Source organism: Falco rusticolus, chromosome 5 (assembly GCF_015220075.1).
Source record: "Falco rusticolus isolate bFalRus1 chromosome 5, bFalRus1.pri, whole genome shotgun sequence".
NCBI classification, from domain to species: domain Eukaryota; kingdom Metazoa; phylum Chordata; class Aves; order Falconiformes; family Falconidae; genus Falco; species Falco rusticolus.
The window spans coordinates 30089728-30109697 of record NC_051191.1 but is presented as its reverse complement, the minus strand read 5'-3'; the positions used below and the strand labels follow the sequence as shown (position 1 = coordinate 30109697).

General features: G+C 39.0%; 1 protein-coding gene across 3 annotated transcripts in view; it reads right to left on the bottom strand.

Annotated features, from left to right (window-relative positions):
• Positions 1–19970, bottom strand: part of EXOC4 (exocyst complex component 4) — a 408367-nt gene that overhangs the window by 365421 nt on the left and 22976 nt on the right. For all 3 annotated transcript variants that reach the window (XM_037387956.1, XM_037387958.1, XM_037387957.1), the window contains exon 3: positions 19290–19484. In XM_037387956.1, coding sequence (XP_037243853.1) covers positions 19290–19484 — 195 coding nt within the window. The remainder of the gene's footprint in view (positions 1–19289; positions 19485–19970) is intronic.

The following is a 19970-nucleotide window of genomic DNA, read 5'->3' as shown; positions in this document are numbered from 1 at the left end:
CTTGAGAAAGAATTTGTGTCACAGTATTAATCAGAAGACCGAACAGGGTCCTCCCTATGACCACCAATGTTGCAATCTCAACCGCATTTATGGGGTTCCAATCACTTAACACAAAGCACTATCGATCCTCTTTCTTCCCCTTATCTACTTGTGAACAGTTACGGAAGTTTAGCCATAACACGTGACACACCCACACCACAGATGAAGAAAAAACCCGAATTTTCTTCTCCCCAAAAAAGCTGACAAAGTTCACACAAATAGAGAAGGCTCAGCAGGCACGCAGACACAGCTTGGAAACCTTTGGCAGAAGCGTAGAGTGCTAATTTTTATCTTCTTCCTTCGGCAGGCAGAGAGGTATCCCCAATTTCCTAACTCCAAAGGTGCTTTAAACCATCCCCCAAACACTTCAGGGGAGTTGCAGGTGTTCATCACTGCCCTGAAAGTTCAGCAAGTTCACCAAAGCAAGAACAAAATCAAGAACAACATCTGTCAAACTGAGAAACTGATGAAAACAGCAATGGAAGAACTGAAAGTAAGCAGTAAAATGACATTAAAAAGGATCCAAGATGTCCATGAGAAGTATTACCTAAACCACAATCAACAAAAATTTAAAGCTTTCCACTCAGATCATTCAGCTCTATTTTTAACTTCCCAGTTCCTAAACAGTTATTCTCAAAAGTAATCATGAAGACCAACACACAGCTTTGAAGCACATCTTTTAAGAAACAAATCTAACAGTGAAAACACTTACTGTACTTCAAAAAAAGCCCCAAACAACAAACTGCAACACCACCAAAAAACCCCCACTGTTATGCACCGAACTTCCTTCCTATAGAAAAAACTGCTGGTTGATTTGAAGGGGGTTTTTTGTGGGGTTTCTCAAGTATGTTTTGGGGGGTTTTTTTATGGCCTTCCTGACACTTCACATTTGCAGTCTGCCAAGCTGGAAGATACGTCCTTGACAAATGCCACTTTCCCAGTGACTGAACTCCACAGGTAAACAACACAGTCAAAGCTTCAATGTTACACACACTCAGAGTCTTTTAACTTAAGGCAGCCCTACTCCAGTAAAGCCTCACGTAACCACTGTTTTCCAATATTTCATTTCCCATTACCACCAATCATTAAGACAAAGTGCCAGAGAAAAGCTGTAATGTTCAGAACACTTTGGGTCTGGTACCTAGAGGCTCAGCACAAATTCACAGAAGTCAAGGTAAGCTCTCCAATTGATTTAGGTGGCAATAATGATTAACATTATGTTAAAAGAAACCAACCATTTTTCCCTTTTTGTGGTTTTACTTACAGAAGGATGATTTAAGTCCTGGCAACAATCAAGCTATAAAGCAGCACTCCAGATTATATTTCAGAATACAAAATATGAGATTAAAACATCTGTCTAATTTGTGTGCTGGATAGGCTACCACAGAACAGTAGTATAAACAACTAAAACTAAGCAAAGGTGTCTACAAGAACACACAAAATTAAAACCACACCACAGATAGATCCAACAGCATTGTTATGAAAAAAACCTTGACAACTTTGTGTTTCACCCTTATGTCCTGGGGAAAAACAGTTCTTAAAACTCACTTTCAGCAAATAACCACACTGTCATCACAAAGGCTTTGTTCTTCACAAGCAGGGAGATCAAGTGTTACAGAGATGGAAGGAAAAGAAAGGGAAGTAGAAAGTGAACAGGAAGAGCAGTAATAACGACAACTGCTCTGCTGACTACCGGGAAACAAAAGCAGAAGTAGTTTAAATTGGCTTTAAAGTCCAAATAACCATATGGGCCATGTTAACAACACGGTCACCTATCCTGAAAAACAGTAAGGTTAGAAAGGGACTTGGAAAATCACCGTGGTGGGTCAGCTGAGGGAACAGCCAATGCCATGCACAGTCAAGAAAAACAAGGTGAGCACTGACAGCAAGACTAGAAAGAAGTAATCCTTTTTAAATTCATAACAGGGACTACGTCTATCATTGGCAAAGTTGAAATCAAGACCACAATTTTGCGCCTGCATTCAGCTAGCAACACACTATCACTTGCATTATGCAAGAGACCCAAACATATGATAAAAATATTTTCAATTTGAAAGATCACAAAGACTTATTTACTGTTGTGTCATCAACTCATCACTCAACTTGGGTATACCATTTCAACTAGTTGTTCTTAACCTTTACTCATTTCAAACCCTGATATGCAAGAGGAGGTAGATGAGTGGGAGACAGGCTGCACAAAGTGGTAACAGATCAGAGTACAACACAAACACTGCTCTGCAGAGAAGTCTTGCTGTTCTTCAGGTTAGTAGTGATCCCCTCCAGATAAAGAACCTTTATTTAGGAGAAAACACCTTATTTTCTGATTTCTATTTTTTGTTGTGGATGCTGCTCTTCTGCTGACAGTATAAAGAACAAATCAAGAAAAAGGTGCGTTCTAGAAAGAAACCCAAGTGTTGGGGGCTGAACATTTCATACTATTAGTACCATTCCTGAACATAAAAAGCTTTACACATTTTAAGAGGCAACTGTCCCCTTCCCTCTTGAATATTAAACTTAAAAAAATAGGTAATTTGTATTTAAATTTTACCTATTTTTTTTTCCACTAATTTACTACAAAGTTATCTGGAATCCTCAGAGCGCCAGAAACCCTTTACTTCTGATTACTTACATCACTTATTAGGATTTTATTACTTTGAACAATTACGAACAGAAAAAAATTAAAAGCTACATCTCCACGCCAGTTCTACTATTTTGAGTACATTATAGAAAGGTTTAGATTTTTCTCAGCTTACCAGTGTTTTGAACACTCACTTCAAAAGAAGCAGTGCTGGGAAATTAAGCAACTCTGCATTTAGAATGATATAAACCCTCCTTGTTGCTTGCTGTCACATTCATCTCTGCTTTACAGAGCTTGTTGTTCATTACAATTAAAAGGCATTTGAGCCATCTTATATGGCACCTGCCATTAAGGATAGGAGTGAGACTAAAGGTTATCTACACCTACAAGACTGATCTCAAATGCACAGTTGCATAATCCCTGTACACTAGGATGCAAAGTAACTGTAGTAGCTCAGAAGCATGCTGTGGTCACTGAGTAAACACTCACATGTAATGGCAGCAAGCACAGACCAACGGTCAGGAATCAGCTTGCATAGCATTGCTAGAATACCATACTGATCCAGCTTGGAAGGGACCTCTGAAGGTTTCCAATCCAACTCCCTGCTCAAAGCAGAGCTAATTTTAACATTAGATCAGGCTGCTCAGCACCTCCAGTGAAGGTTTGGAAATCCGCAAATGTAGAGATTTACAGTCTCTCAGGTCTCTTGCTCCTCGTGTTTAACTCCTCTCACAGAGAAGAATTTTCTCCCTATGTCCAGCCAGTTTCTCCTACATTGTGAGATGGTTCTCTCAAACCAGTGATAGTTACCTCTCATTTGTGCACTTCTGAGAGGATCCTGGCACCATTTTGCCCTCTAACTCTTTTAGATTGTTACAGACAGCAAAAAAAAACCGCCATTCTTTTCTACAGGCTGAACCAAACCCAGTTACTGCAGTATCTTCTTAGATGCTGTGGGCCTTGAACTCCCGGCCACCCCAGGGGCTCTCCACTGGGCTTGCTCCTGTGTGTGTTTCCCTTCCCACACAAGAAAATCATAGAATCACAGAATGGTTTGGGTTGGAAGATAAGCTAGTTCCAACCTCCCTGTCACGGGCAGGGACACCTTCCACTAGACCAGGCTGCTCCAAGCCCTGTCCAACCTGGCCTGGAACACTTCCAGGGATGGGGCATCTACAACTTCTCTGAGCAGCCTATGCCAGTGCCTCACCACCCTCACAATAAAGAATTTCTTCCTTAGATCTAATCTAACTCTGCCCTCTTTCAGGTTAAAACCATTCCCCCTTGTCCTATTGCTATAGGCCCTACTAATGTCTGTCCCCATCTTTCTTATGTATATACCTTTCTTGTAGAAGAAAGGGCCCCCAAAACTGGACATGGTACTACAGATGCAGTCTCACAAGTGCATAGTCACTTAGCTTGATCTGCTATGATCCTGCAAATACACGAGTGGGACATCCAAATAATGGGACACAGAGTGATTCAGCACAATGCTGAGTTACTCAAAAAGTTAGCAAAGGAACCAAACCTTGTTTTCCCTGTCATTGCCACCCTGCACATAATTGCAGCCTCAAGTTCTGTGTAATATACTGCTCCTGCTTTTTGCTCTTTATCCTCACTGTGGTAAGCATGTTGGATGATGAAGATTAAAGATGCTATAAAACATGCAATGGTATCACATTTAATTAGATTTTTCTCCCCTTTCTCTTCTCTCCTCAGCTTAGACTAGATTTCCCAAGTAGTTACCTGTTTTTTAATACTCCTATTATACCTACTGTGTGCTATTCATACTAACAAAAAGACTAACAGATACAGAATTGTATTTAGAGGGGACGAGTTATCACTATGAGACTCCGGTTAAGACTGATAATGGAATAGCAGCCTTTTTCAGAGAACCTGAAAATTAGATGTACAGAAGAAAACTATGAGTGGTTCAAGGGTCCAGAAAAAGCACCTGAGGGTCCTTCAAGCCTGTTTCTTACACCCACCTGGCTTAGTTAAATGGAAATTAACAACTGGTGGGGTTTTTTTCCCCCCCTGAAGATGAGAGGTTGGGGGTAGATAATGGCATTGTGTTTGAGTACCTGGGCACAAAGATAATTATAGGTAAGAGAGCTCCCCAACTTTTTTCTTCTGGCAGGGGTTGGGGTCCAGAGACGAGCTACAGCAAAAGAAAAGAGCTGGAAGGTAAATCAACAGACAAACATCTTGTTATTCTTTAAAAAGCTGATTTACCATGAGCAAATAGTACCAAAATAAATGGCAGGTAATCCCCACCACCACCTTTTATTTTTTTTTTTAACTCTGAAAATCTGTTTCTCCCATTGAAAGCCACACTTAAATAAATACAAAATAACTGGGGTTAGTCAAGTAATTAAAATATTGTCCTGGGTTACAACAGAACTTGGCTTCGATAATCTGTTAGTTATTTCTGATGTTAAAATCTACTTATCTATATCTAATTTACTGTTGTACTTATTATTACCTACAATAATAATAGTAACCCTTCAGAAAATAAGGATCAATGAAATAAGCCTGAAAAAAGAGCTCTGCTTTGTGTGGGCTAGAAATTGCAAGTTTATAGAAAGTAACTGTGGCACCAGAACCATTATGCAGATTGTTTAATGGTCACAGTCAGTTTATAGTAGAGCTTAATTGCCTTAAAAATAAAATGTAGCTAAATATTTGCCTATTGTAACATCCGATTTAGAAGGTTTTAATGTTGTGGTTTATAACAAACTAGAACCTACATGCTAGTAAGATTTGTTAAAATTCTTTTTTCTTTCCTGACTTTAGCCAAAGTTTTCCAATCTGCTTTCAGTTAAATCTACATACTCCCTTAAAAGGTTTTTCAACAGCATTTTAATTTTCCAGAAAGCATTGTAAGATAGATGTGAAAAGAGAGGGAAGTATTTTACTTATTTTTAGTTCTAGACCTTCACAGTCCTGGAAGTCTACGAGCAGAGATAAAATGAAAACCCTCAACTAGGTGCTTCTTCAGGGTATAAAACAGAATAATGTTTGTTCAAGCTAGAACACCAAATGCTTTCCGGCTGAGATACCAGCCTATTCTGAGTTCAGACAACAGATATGAAAACACGAACAAACAACTGTGAAAGGTTAAAAGAAAACAATGTGGTAGGTCACAATTTGAAGGAAAAAAAAAAGTCAAGCCATACACAAACACAGTATGACAAAAGGGGAAAAGCTGAACCTTCTGAATAAAACAGCAAATAGATAGCAGCAACCTAGGAGGTTTCAGCTGCCTTGCTAGATGAATAAGACAATGCTGACATTTAAAAGGAGGAGAATTGATCTACTGCTTTTACGAGGAACTTGCTTTCAAAAGGTACAGGAAAGAAAGTTTATTTAAAAATGGCTTAAATGTGTGTAGCCAGGTCTAAACAAGGCCATCACTTATTCGATTTGCACCTGACTTCCCTGAGAAAAAGATCTAATCCAAAGTTTTTTTATGAAACTGGAGGGTACTCACACTCCAGTAGTTCAGACTTCACATTGGGTAAAAAGGTAGAACACCCTCAAATGATGGTTTCTATTCAAAGAATTGAACATGTGATAAATTTAAGAGCAGATGATGCATTAGAGAACTGACCCTCCAACCTCCTAACTCCACAAATCTACCTCAGGGATGTCAACTTACACTTGACAAGAAATTCACCAGTGGGTTCTTTTGGTTTGGGGTGGCATGTGGCACCCCTGTTCCAACATATTTATAGAGACCAGCAACTGCAAGCAGCTGGAGACAGTCTTGTAGACAGGCTGCTATGACTAATGTGGCATAGGGATGACCCACGCTGGAACAGCAACACTCTCTCAAAGGGACTGCAGTTTGTGGGTGACCCATGTCAGAGCAGGCACTCTAAGGAAAAGCGTAGCAGAGGAAAAACTGAAGAACCAAAGTGCTCCACAGGAAACCAATGAAAAGCAAAAGTAGCAGAAAGAAACCTTACAGGTGACACCAGTTTCTGTGCCACCCATTGTCACATCAGAGGAACTGTAACAGATTGTGCATAAGCCATTGAAAAAATAACTTGAGAAAAGAGAAGGCAGTAAAGGTGCTGGACTGAAATTGTACCTTGAAAAAGAATAAGAAAACATGTTTCCTTAAGTGTTTTTTGATTATGTTTTCTTGTCTTCCCACCTCAAAACCCAAATCACTGATCAGAAGTTTGTTAACCAACAATAAATTCAGCAAGAGCTCCAGAAGTCAAGGCTGTTTTGCCTGCAAAATTCCCACATTTTCCATGTACGATGGAGAGAATCACGGATTCACAGAATGGTTGAGGTTGGAAGGGAGCTCCGGAGATCATCAGGTCCAACACCCCTGGCCAAGCATGGCCACTGAGTGAGTGGCCCAGGACCACGTCGAGACGGCTTCTGAATATCTCCAAGGATGGAGATGCCACAGCCTCCCTGGGCAACCTGTGCCAGCACTCTGTCACCCTCATAGTAAAAAAAATACAACAAATGTTTCCTGATGTTCAGAGGGAACCTCTGTTTCCCTTTCTCTCATTGCTTTTGGCCCCAGCACTGGGCACCACTGAACAGAGCCTGGCTCAGTCCTCTGCACCCTCCCTTCAGGTATTTATACATTGTTATGATCCACCTTGAACCTTCTCTTCCCTAGACCGAGCAGTCCCAGCTCTCAGCATTTCCTCCTAGGACAGATGCTCCACACCCTTAATCATCTTCATGGAAGGGGATAGCATCCAGAAAGCAGAAGAACATTGAGTACTTTGAACCACCATTACTGGAAATACGTAATGAGCAACTGAATAAGCCTGATTTTAAACTGCATTTATATTTTTTAATTAGAATCCTAAGTCTTACGAAGTAAGCCTGTATCTCCTCTGTAAATTTTTTCAATATTTTGTTTGCAAGGAGAATCAAGATGAAACCTTTGAGGGTGGGACATCCAAATAATGGGACACGTGGAAAACTTGCATCCAAGCTGCACTTAAGAAATCCAACAACTGGGAACTGTCTGCTACCAAACCGCCACAGGGCAGTGTACAGCACAGTGTGAACTGGTGTCAAGACAAACCAGTGAATATGAGCTAGCTACGATGACCCTGAACTTAAAGAACACCCAGACGGTCCTGAAGGAGGGAGTCTTTAGCTAAAAAGCACAGAAAAATGTGAAAAGCACACAGATCAACGACAGCTATTCCCAACTGTCACTGCCTCCTTCCCCTTAAAAAAAAGGAAAAGGAGAAAAGGTACACAGGATGTGAGAATTAATTAGTAGCTGTAAAACACTGATTATGAACAGTACCAAATGCTGATTAATGATATGGATATTAAGATGATGGAAGAAATTGCTACCGATTTTGTTCGCCTTTGAACAGTCTTGTAAGAATGAACAAGCTTAAAGCAAACAAAGAGCTATAGAAGACTGAGAACTAAAGAAGATGATTCCTTTGCAATGTTTTGGAAATAGCTGAGGTCACTCCCCTTGTTGAGATAAAAGGATTTGCTGACCAAATGATGCAGAAAGGGGGAGAAGTTTGAAAGATTACTTTGAAAGATTCTAAGCTACACACACAAATAAAGTTATCAGGTTGCAAGGAAACAGCTCATCCTAAGATAAATAGTGTAAACTCATTTGATGGGGGAAGGACAGGGAAAATATACATATAGGAGCAGGGTAAAAGGGTTACTTTTTGTTTGTGGGGTTTGTTTTCTCTTAAACATAGCACTTTATATTAAGATCCCCACCAGCACAGTCATCAACATTACTGAAATGCAACCACTTCTACAAAAGGAAAAACAAGCAGCCGGCATATGGCACAGTGCCCAAGAGTAAGAAAGTACATATGAAAGCTAAGGAGTAACACAATTCTTTTTTTAATGCACTAGAGCAGAAAAGTATTTTCCAGAGACTAAAATTCCAGCAAACCAAACTCCAGAATCTTGCTTTCTAAAATCAATCATCCCATCTAATCTTACCTTTTTTTTTCCCCCCTAAAAAGAAATTTATATTATCAGACACAAGTACATAGGAGGTCTACTAGACAAAACAGCCATTTCCCTACCACTATAGTCCTGCCTTAATTATTAATTGTTTTACAGAAGTAGCTTTTATATCTTTTGCTGATAAAACTATTGTTCTACTTCATGAAAACATGGAAACAAACCCATTATAAGCACATTACTGCAAAGAAAAATAAACAACATTTAAGTGTTTAAATGGCAATGACCCAACCTAACTTGCTATTTTCCTCTATAAAATTTCAAATATGTATAAAATTATGCTACTTACTTGCTGTCCTTTACTTCAGCTACATAAATGTAATTCTTTCGACTTTGCCTTAGCCCTGACACCCATCAATCATTCTACTTCCTCCTCCACTGACTGTAATTCATCAATGTCTTTCTAGTAATGAAGTGTTGAAACTGAAAGCAGTGCTCACGGAACAAGAGTGGCTAAACACAACAAGAGGATTATCCAACTGCTCACAGTTTCAACAGTATGGTCAAATGAATTCACTGAAACCGGAAAGTCAAGAGTACCTACTGGCATCACAGAATTATCCGAGACTTTTGCCATTAGAGTGACAACTTGATAGAAATGAAACATGTGCTGCCCCAGTACCTGTAATAGCTCCACGCCCCGAATCCTTAGTAGCACCTGGGCAATAAGACGAAATTAGCAAATCAAGAATTCAGTATCATCTACAAGAAGCATATCAGACAGGTCAGCTACACAACTCATTGCCAAAGAGGAGCATTGAAGCCAAAAGTTTAAAGTGAAGCAAAAAGCGACAGGGACAAATTCAAAGAAGAAACATCTATCGAGTGCTATTTGACACAGAAGACATGAGCTTTTCTGTCAAAAGCTGCATATTTCCAACTGCTGGAAGCTCAGAGTGTTTTGGGAAAGGATTGCTATTGCTTGCTCTGTCCTCACTCTCCTAGCTAAGCATCCTCTGCATCAGACACAGTGTTGGCCTAAGAGTACCTCTGGTCTGCCCTCAGACATCTTTATTAAATCTCACTGTAGCACTTTCATGGACTAGCAATCCAGTTGTAGGTATTGTGAAGGCAGCAAAAATAATAAAAAAGGCTCTTCCTTTCACTTGTAATTTCCATACTTTTTTGTCTCTTGATTTAATGTGTTTTTTCAGGACCACCTCTGTCCCAGAAGTCCTCTCCCTATATGAATGATATCTAAAACAATAGGGACCTAATGCATTAAACTAAAACATCAAGATTTTCCTTTTAATGCAAACTTGCAGTTTCCCCAAATCTATTCTCTTGCTGCCTTTGAAATAGTATTTATTATCTTTTACACTCCCTATGCTCTATCCCCCTGTTGTTAAAGGAATCTAACTCCTTTTTATTGGCTCTTCACCTATTAATTTACTAACTTACTTTTATTACAGCATTCATAAATTCACAAAAGGTAGTATTAAACTGTAGTGTAAGACAACCATTGCCTCCTTCTCAAACAGGCACACTGTCCATACATTTTCCTTTATGAGCTGTTCAGCACAAGTCTTCCTCTTGGTCTATATAGCAATGTTTCTTCTATCAAACCATTTTGAAAGTTACTGGTAGTGTTACACCAGCTTTACTACACACAAATCTATTTACTTCAGTGGAAAACTCCTGTGTTAAAGCATTTGAAACATTTGGGGTGAGTTTATCAAAAACTACATTTATTACACCTTCTCACCCACCATTCGTTAGCTTTAAAGTTTCATTTTTAAAAATGTAATCTGACATCTCAGACATCTTGATTATTTTATATTGTCCCATAACCCAATCTATCTTCAACAATTTCTCTTTACATTTGTTCCAATACTTTACTATGGAATTCAGTTTAAAAAAATAATTCATTAAAAGACCAGTGATCACTGGAAAAACATCCACTGTATTCAAAGATTAAGTGATAACATGTGTCACAGAATAAAGTCCATGCATGCCTTAATGCATAAATAGCAAAAGAAATACTAACTTGAAGGTATGTAATATGACTAAGTTCAAAAGTTATAAAAGGAAGCAAACTTAAACTAAGCCACAGAATCGTCAAGCTGTTAGGAGAACACTCTGAAGAAAGGCTGCATCATCAAATGGCAGGAGCAATTGCCTTGAGCACAGAACTTCTCATCACTGCATCTACAGTATAATCAGGAAAGATTAAATTTAGTGTTCAGAAATGCCCATTCCCAAAAGCATAGCTCATAATGTTACAAATACCTCTCCCATTCATTAAGGACAGTATCTTGTCACGTAGCTGCAGCTTACTTCCACCATGAAAAGATGCTAGACACCTCTACTCCACCTTCATTACAGCATGTTTTCTTATTAAATAAACTTTCATCAGCTTAAATGAACGGTTATTAGTAGAGCTAACAGCCACATGATAATACTCTAGAGAGATTTCAATGCTTGCTGGTGCATTAACTAAGAGTGGAAGGGCTGAGGTCAAGCACATGTCAATGCAAATGAAGTAGTATTAGCCACTAACAGTTTAATGCAACAGACTGCCTCAAATAATGGAAATTACAGGATAAAAAGGAATGAGATAAAGTTTTTGGTAAGTACACTGAGGGAAAAAAAAAAAAGATGTTTCAAAGGCAAAGAAACTCCATATTCTAATGTCTTTAAACCTAGCCTAGCAAGTTTATTTAAAATAGATTTAAAAAGCAATCAGAAAACCAAATGAAAAGAGAAAAGAACAGAGAAAGATACAGAAAAGACATGAAAAAATGTTCTAGCAATACAGAGCATCAACGCTTCTACCAAGCTTAATTACTTAGGCTTTTACATTACATTGCTCCTTGAAGACACACAAATACTACTACTAAATCCTAGCACCTGAGTATTTTAATATTTTAAATGAATGAACAGCAGACAGAAGAAAGCTCAGAGTTGCCATGCTTCTGTGTGAACTGCTAGAACATATTCTATGCATCCATCAACTTAACACCAGAGCTGATTCTCACCTGTACCTCAACCATACAGCTAACAGGAGTCACAAGGTTTGCCAATCATTAAAAACTAATAGAAAACAGTTCCTTTAAGCATAAGCATTTACACATCTCAGTAGGTAATCTGAAATGAGATACAACCCTTGCGATGTCAGCTTATCAATTCTGTTTTCTAAAAGGCTTCCTTGTAATCAATAAGGTCAACAATGACAAGACACAATGTTAGCTGGGGAAAGGCTTAAAGGCAAGAAGTATTAGGAAAATATTACTATTTTTCTACTTCAGAAGGATTTCTAGTAGAGCCAAAATTTAAATTTTATAAGTAATAAGCACATCTATAGAATCCCAAGACAACAAAAGTCTCTTATTTCCAGTTATGGCATTAATTCCAAAATAAAAAACTGTTCCACAGCAGTACCTGAATCCCAGCTCTGCAATAAAAAGTGCAGAAACAAAATGAAAGACTTTCTTATTGATTTTCATTGTTCCAGCTGAAAGGCAGACAATAAATTAAATGCATAATCTGCACTGCAATTTTTAAAAAAATTCATTATTCCAGACTACTTACAGTCTAAGAACTCTGCTCACTACATGGTACTTTTAATTGAAAGACTCTCCCTATACTATACTGAGGAAAGCCACAGGTAGAAGCTACATTCAAGTAACAGGAATTAAAACTCTCAATTGCACCCAGGGCTACAAACATCCAACGTTTTCCAGGAAGACGTTAATCACTCCAAGTGCCTTCAAGGAGGATTAACACGAAGTGCATAGAAAGGCAGAGGACACTTAGCGAGTAGGACACATTGGTGAGCAAGAAGAGGACAAATACGCACATGCATACACACAGATAGCAATATCCCCTCTTTGTTCCTGAGAACACATTTCAATACTTTAAGCTCCTTGTTTAACTCCCACTTCCCACAGTAAGTGCGAGTCTTTGTCCTCATACACCATTCTCCAAAATATCTTTACCCATGCTTAGTCTCTCTTCCATTTCCTTTTCCTATGCTACCTCTCCTTTTTGACTGCCTCGACAGCTTTATGACCATGTTTGCACAGCATTTCCACTTATTAAAACGTCTTTGACTTCTGCCCATGTTGTCACCCACTAAGTCCAGTTGTGTTCTAAAGCCCTGCAGTTAAAAACAAAACCACTTTTCTGTAAAATGTTTTGGCATGCAGACAACAGAGCTGGTTCACATCTCTAGTTTAGACTGGTATGTTCCTGATACACAAGTCAGATTTCACAGTGAAGTAACACTCCTGAAAAAAATTAAACAAATACAGATCTTACAATCTAAGCAGCTGAGCAAAAATACATTTAATGCATCATAAAGATGCTGGTGGTAAACTCTGTATGCTTCAGCTATGCTGCATCAGCACAATAAGAAATTACCTAATTTACCTGCAAACTAATCTCTTCTCCTGTATAGCTGGATGCCACACCAAGAACACTTAATTGAATGCAACAATAACAGCTACCAGCTTAACTCCAGAAACTGAACAAACTGGCAACAATGCAAATTTGCAGTAAGAAAGCGGTCAGCTCTGAAAAAAGCGCGATGCTATTAATCACTTCAGAAAGCAGAGCAGGAGACATACATTATTCTTGCCCTGACAAAGGAAACTGAAATAGAAGTCCTTAACATTGAAAAAGAAAGAGAAGTAGCTGGTGGAGCATTCCCTGGAATACTTCTTGAGAAACAAATTACTGCCGCTACAGCTTTGTATTTCTTGGGACAAAGACACACTGGCTCAAGAAGGATGTGCTCACAAGTGGAACACAAGTACGCATCAGTTCCTAGCTCTGTAGCACAAGGAAGTGTTAAATTAAGCTTAAGTGAGACTAGTCAGATGGCTCCATACTTCCTTCTTTCCACCTTTGGTCTTCCCTCTTGTCATCATCCTAACAAAAAAACCCCAGAAATTTTCATCAGAAATAGCAGTTATCCTCACTCCTATTATTTCTGCAGTTTCATGATGTTTTGTTACTTGACACAATCCCACCCCAAAGGAACTGCAACTCCCACACTAATAAATCAAGTTCTCCTGCACTAATAAATCAGGTTTGGAGTAAGTATTTTGTGGTATATTGGAATTAAAACATTTTATTAAAAAAACTCTACATACATTGACAAAGTCTTATTAGTTCATTAAAATTGCAAAGCTAGACACATAAAATCCAGGAAATGCAAAGAAAGTAGTCTAAGCAATTTTCATTTAATCGTATTATGATATGACCTTTAATTACTTGATTCAACAACATTTCTTCCTTCAATTGTTTTTAGCATTTAATCTCTTAGATTATTTAAACAAATGGAAAATATTAATTTCTCCCTATGGGCACCTCATGGGTCAACAGTAGAGCCAGCACAATTAGATCAACACTACAGACCTCTACGATACTTGAGTTAATTGACTGCTACGCAGACTGTACCGCCCTTCAACACAACAGTGCAGCACTAGGGGAGACTAGAGATAGAACCGCTTCCTCCAAGCAAGAAACCTTCTGTCCTCACCCACTGCTGCCTGCCCTGCTGTGTGACCTCTGCTTCAAGCTCTGGCTTGGCCACAGTGTTTGTAGCACATCTAGAACATGTATCCTAGAACGTGGATTCCTGCCTTCCAGCAACTCTGCTTGTGCTTCCAGGCCAAGTGCAAGCCACCCCCCCAACTCCAACCTGACTGCCACTAGCTCTGCTGCTCTCCCTTTTGGAGACTGCCCAATGCCCTTCCTTAGGAAGCTCCTTCTGCATCAAAATTCCCCTGTCAGCACCTGATCACAGAATCATAGAATCGTTTAGCTTGAAAAAGACCTTTAAGATCATTGAGCCCAGCCGCAGATTAACACTGCCAAGTCCACCACTAAACCATGTCCCCAAGTGCCACGTCTATACATTTTTTGAACGCCTCCAGGAATGGTGACTCCACCTCCCTGGGCAGCCTGTTCCAATGCTTGACCACCCTTTCTGTGAAGAAGTTTTTCATAATACCAAATCTAAACTTCCTCTGGAAAAACCAGAGGCCATTTTCTCTTACCTTGTCACTTGTTATCTGGGACAAGAGACCGACCCTCACCTCACCTCGCTACAACCTCCTGTCCTGGTTTAACCCCGGCCGGCAACCAAGCCCCACGCAGCCTCTTGCTCACTCACCCCCGGCCAGAGGGATGGGGAGAGGAATCTGAAAGGAATGTAAAACTCAAGGGTTGAGATAAAGACAGTTTAATAGGTAAAGCAAAAGCCACACACAGAAGCAAAGCAAGGAATTCACTCACCACTTCCCATGGGCAGGCAGGTGTTCAGCCATCCCCAGGGAAGCCGGGCTCCAGCACATGTAACTGTTACTCAGGAAGACAAACGCCATAATGCCAAATGTCCCCCCCCTTCCTTCTTCCCCCAGTTTATATATCCAGCATGACATCATATGGTATGGAATGCCTCTTTGGCTAGCTTGGGCCACCTGCCCTGGCTGTGTCCCCTCCCCATTTCCCATGCCCCTCAGCCTCTCACTGGCAGGGCCCAAGAAACCAAAAAGTCCTTGGTTTAGTATAAACATCACCCAGCAACAACTGACAATATCAGTGCAGTTATCAATGTTGTTCTCACATCAGACCCAAAGCACAGCACTGAACTAGCTACTAGGAAGAAAATTAACTCCATCCCAGCTGAAACCAGGACATCTCCTTTCAGTTAGTTGTGAGAGCAAGTCCCCCCTGAACCTCCTTTTTATGTTTTACATTAAACAAAACATACATATACATGCATGTAAACTCAATTACCACACAAAAACAAACTTTTCCATTTGGTGTGTGAAAAAAACAGTTTTTTAACAGAAAAACATAAAAACTCATCCCTTAAAAAAGCATATACAGAAATTGAAAATAACTGAAATGTATTCAGCATCAAGCAAGAGTTCTATCTGTTCCAGACCCAAAGCTTCACAATTCAAAGGAGGTTGGAGCTAGGTTGTTTTAACACAACTTGCATAAGGTGCAACTACAGAACAGCAAACCTGATCCTACTGGCTCTGCTCACCAGAGCATGTATTATCAAGATGCTGGAGGAACACAGAACATGAGTACATGATATTTAAAGCTCACCTGTGCTACTCTAGATGGATACAGAATCAGAAACAAAAAAGCTCCCACTTAATATTTTTAACTTCATACAAATGTAAGCTGTCACAAAATAACTTCCATTGTGTTCATACTACTGGGAAAAGCTGCCATTCTTTTATTAACAATTCTTCCTAGCATTACTCAGTCATTGCACATTAGAACCAACAGCTGGAGAATTTTGAGTGATAATGAAACCTGTAACAAGCCATCTTCAGCCGTCTTTTCCAAACAATAAGGGAATTAAAATTTCAATTTAAATGCAGAGGTTTGAAACACGCTTCAGTGGCAAAATTACTTCAATTAATGTGAGAGGAATACAAAGAACAGACTGGAGAAATGTGATGCAGCAACCAGAAATTATGCCATTAGAGTGCTTGCATCAACCTAACACAACGACTGCAAAGGTCTAATTTCAACTGTACATATCACAAGGCTACAGGCAACAATATTAATCAGTGCTCCAATTTCAATATGAGGGATAAAAGCTCCTTGTCAGATCACTGTGGGCTTTTTATAAGCCATGAGCATCTGTTTACCTTGAGGAATGAAACAAGAGGACAGAGAGATCTATATATACACTGCATCTCTGACAGTTTTGTAATTATTTTACATGATATTCATATCGTATAAAAGGAGAGAGGAATTATCCTGCAGCCAGTGATTACAACACCACAGTCTTGCAGAGGCAGTGTTAATAGAAGATGGCAAAAGCCAATGAGCCTACAGTGATTTTTGCCTATGAAAAAGCTCCAAAAGCAGGTAGGTTGCTATTTCTTTATTACAGGTATACTTGTCTTCAGATGAGAAATAGTGCATTCAACTTTCACTTGAGGCTTCTCTGCAATCTTATTTTAAACAGGAATATATTAGAAAAGGATATATTAAAAAAACAAATTAACAGCTGCTTTTTATATCATTATCATTTGATTTCTTAGAAAAGATACTCTAGGAAAAAAGAAACCCAACTATTACAAAGTCTATACTTCAGTGAAGTCTAATATCAGCTCTATCTCATAACCTCAGGCAACCTTTTCTGCACACACATGTGTGTATGTATATAAGTACACACACAAAAAACTGCACACACAATATATTGCAAACAAATTATCACAAATACACATATTGTAAACAATTTCTAAGACTTATTATATGATAAATCCTAAATATTGTTATTTTTCTTCTTAAGTTTCCTATTTTATATTCCGATAGGAAATTACTTTTCTGGAATTTCCTTCTGAAAAAAATTTTTTTAATTAAAAAAACCAAACAAAACCAAGCAAACTGGCAAGTCCATCAGTAAAGGAAAGCACCAGCATTTCAACTGACAGGCATGTTAACTCCGAATGCTGTGGTTTTCTCCCTACGTTAAACACCCTTAATTTACATCTACTTCTTTATCTGTCATAACTCAAAATACCAGACGAACACCACACTCCAGTTTCCTATATCAGAAACCTGACACAAGTTTTGGCAAAACCTGATTGCACTCTTCTCATATGTGCTTCCTCAAGCCATTGCATTGCTGATACACTTTCAGGAATTGTAACAGGTTTTACCATGACACTATAAAAACTACCATGAAAATCCCATTCTACATTACACAGAAATGGTTACATTACCAGTGACAGATGGCTTACAATACAGCAAGAAAGATATAAGACAATAGTTCATATTAAAAGGACAGTGAGACTCTAAGGAGAATAACATTTAGAGAGTTCCTAGAAGATGGTTTTAAAAAGGAAGAAAGGGAAAATTGTGACCAGATTCTAAAAAGATGACTGCGCCAAATGTGGCATGAAAACAGAACACGAGCAACAGAAAACAGGAAGTGATGGCACAGTGAAATCGGACATGAGGATGTGACAGCAACAGCAAAAATCCAGATAGGGTTATACAAGCTATCAGAGAAAGGGATGAGGAGACTGCCATCAAAATTTTGAAAAAATGTTTCAGAAGGAGCAAGGTAAGCTTTAGAAAGTCATATTTAAGGTAAAATGAGATAAAACGGAAAGAGGGGAATTAAAGTTCAAGTATGGGTTCTAGAAATATGAGGTGACAACACTAAGATTTCCAGCTCTCTATCCTGTTGAATAATGACTTACTAAAAAGAAGAGGCACAGCTAAGAGAAATGCAAAGGACAGTAAAGTAAAAAAAAAAATAACAAGAGGCACCAATACAATGAAAAGATTTCATTAAAGTCATTCTCTGGCAAACACAAAGAGGAATATGAACAGACATACTACTTCTGCCTTCACTTCTGAATCACCGAGTGCTTCAAGTTGGAAAGGACTTCTAGAGAACATCTAATCCACCCCTCTGCTAAAGCATGGTCACCTAGAGCCAGTTGCCTAGGTCCACGTCCGGTCTTGAAAATTTTGCACAGACTGAGACTCCACAACCTCTCTGGGCAACCTGTTCCAGTGTTCAACCATCCTTGCAGTATTTTCTTACCTTGACATAATTTCCTGTTTCGACCTGTGTCCACTGCCTCTTCTAGTGTCACCAGGCACCACTGAGAAAAGCCTAGCTCTGTTTTCTTTGCACCCTCCCAAAAGAAATTTTCAACTATCCATAGTATCTCTCTGAAGTTTCCCTTCTCCTAGTGAAGCAGTCCCAGCTCTCTCAGCCTCTCCTAAGATGCTCCTGCCCCTTAACCCTCTTTGTGATCCTTCACTGGACTTGATCCAGTAACTCAATCACTCTCTGGTACTGAGGACCCATCACTGGACTCAGTATTCCATACATCAGGACCAAGTAGAAGGGTAGGATCATCTCCCTTCTAAAGTCTTTAATTCCCGACAGAAGACAGTTCCAGGACAGGAAGGACTGGACCCTTGGTGAGGAAGTGTGCTTGTTAAGTTTAGAAACAAGAGAAAGAAAAAGACTGTTATTGGAGAAGTCCAGGAAACTTCTACCTCCACCACAAGACTCGAATTAAAAGGTACGCTCACAAATGAGATGGAACTGAAGAGGAAAAACACTTGAAGACCAGGAGAAAAAAGGTGAAACAAAGAGCTGAAACGAAGTAGAAAGGATCATGAGTCCTGGTAAAAAACCTAAGTGGAAGACAATGAGAAGCAAACACACCTAAATAGTCTCCTCTCTGAATAACAACCAAAGTTGTGAGTGTGTTCTTAGAGATAAAATAGGAGAGAAACAGGATAGTTTTCCTGTAACAAAAATGGATTTGAAATAATTTATAAGATCTAAAGAGAGGTGCCTGGGAAATTAATTTTCAAATAAAGCACCAGGTTGCAAAAGTAGAAGGAAATCCTACGTGCAGATCAAATGGGTAAAGAACTAGATGGTTATAGAAATCATTGTGATCAGAACATATGAACAGATAAAGACAGTTCTGAAAGACAAGAGATAATCAAACAGGATGGGAGACTGTAATCCTAAGTCCAGTCAGGAAGGATCAAAACAAAAGCAAACAAATTCCAGTATAAGAAAGCAGCAAATAACAAAAGAAGAAACTAAGGAAAAAAAGCAAATAACAGCACAGACAGCAGATCTGTCTGCAGATGATCAGACAGCTGACCAGTGTGTTTCTGCTAAGACACTGGCCCAGCACAAGGTACCGCATCTTACCAGCATGTCTGTTGCGTTGAGGTAGTGCTTGCTGGCCATGCACTGTTCCAGCTTCTGAGGCACTTGCTTGATGTTCTCTATCTCATCCAGCAAATTCAGGACATGTTTGTGCTCAATCCCTTCAATCCACAGCTTGCGCAACTCATCTCGCTTGCAATGCAGCAGCATCTTACATGATAGCAGATTCTCCTTCACCTACAAGCAACATGTCAAAAGATTACTTATCTGTCCCTGTAACTGGTGCTTCTAATATAGATCAGCCCTTTCCCACATTTACTTTATTAGTAATTCCAAAAATATCACAAGACTACAAACAAATCCAAGTTTCTTAAAATTTTTGGTTATTCCTTTGGCTGTAAGGAAATATATAGCACATACAAACAGGAACTGTTTTCATAGCAAAATGTTTTTTAGTACAAGTTTTGTACTAGTGAAAATTTAACTGAAGTATCATAACATGAACAAATGCAGGATCCTATTAATTATGACGAAATACTTATTTGCACATTTTTCAAAAACCGATTTAGTATTTTGGCATACAGCAAGAATCCAATTTTCAGTGAAAGCAAATAAGCTACTACTAATTTTTCTGTTGTAAACATTTTCCATCTGCCTATTGCATCTTTTGGCACATCTCCTTCTTTCTTCAAGTTTGGTGTATTTCTTGAAACCTGACTGTCT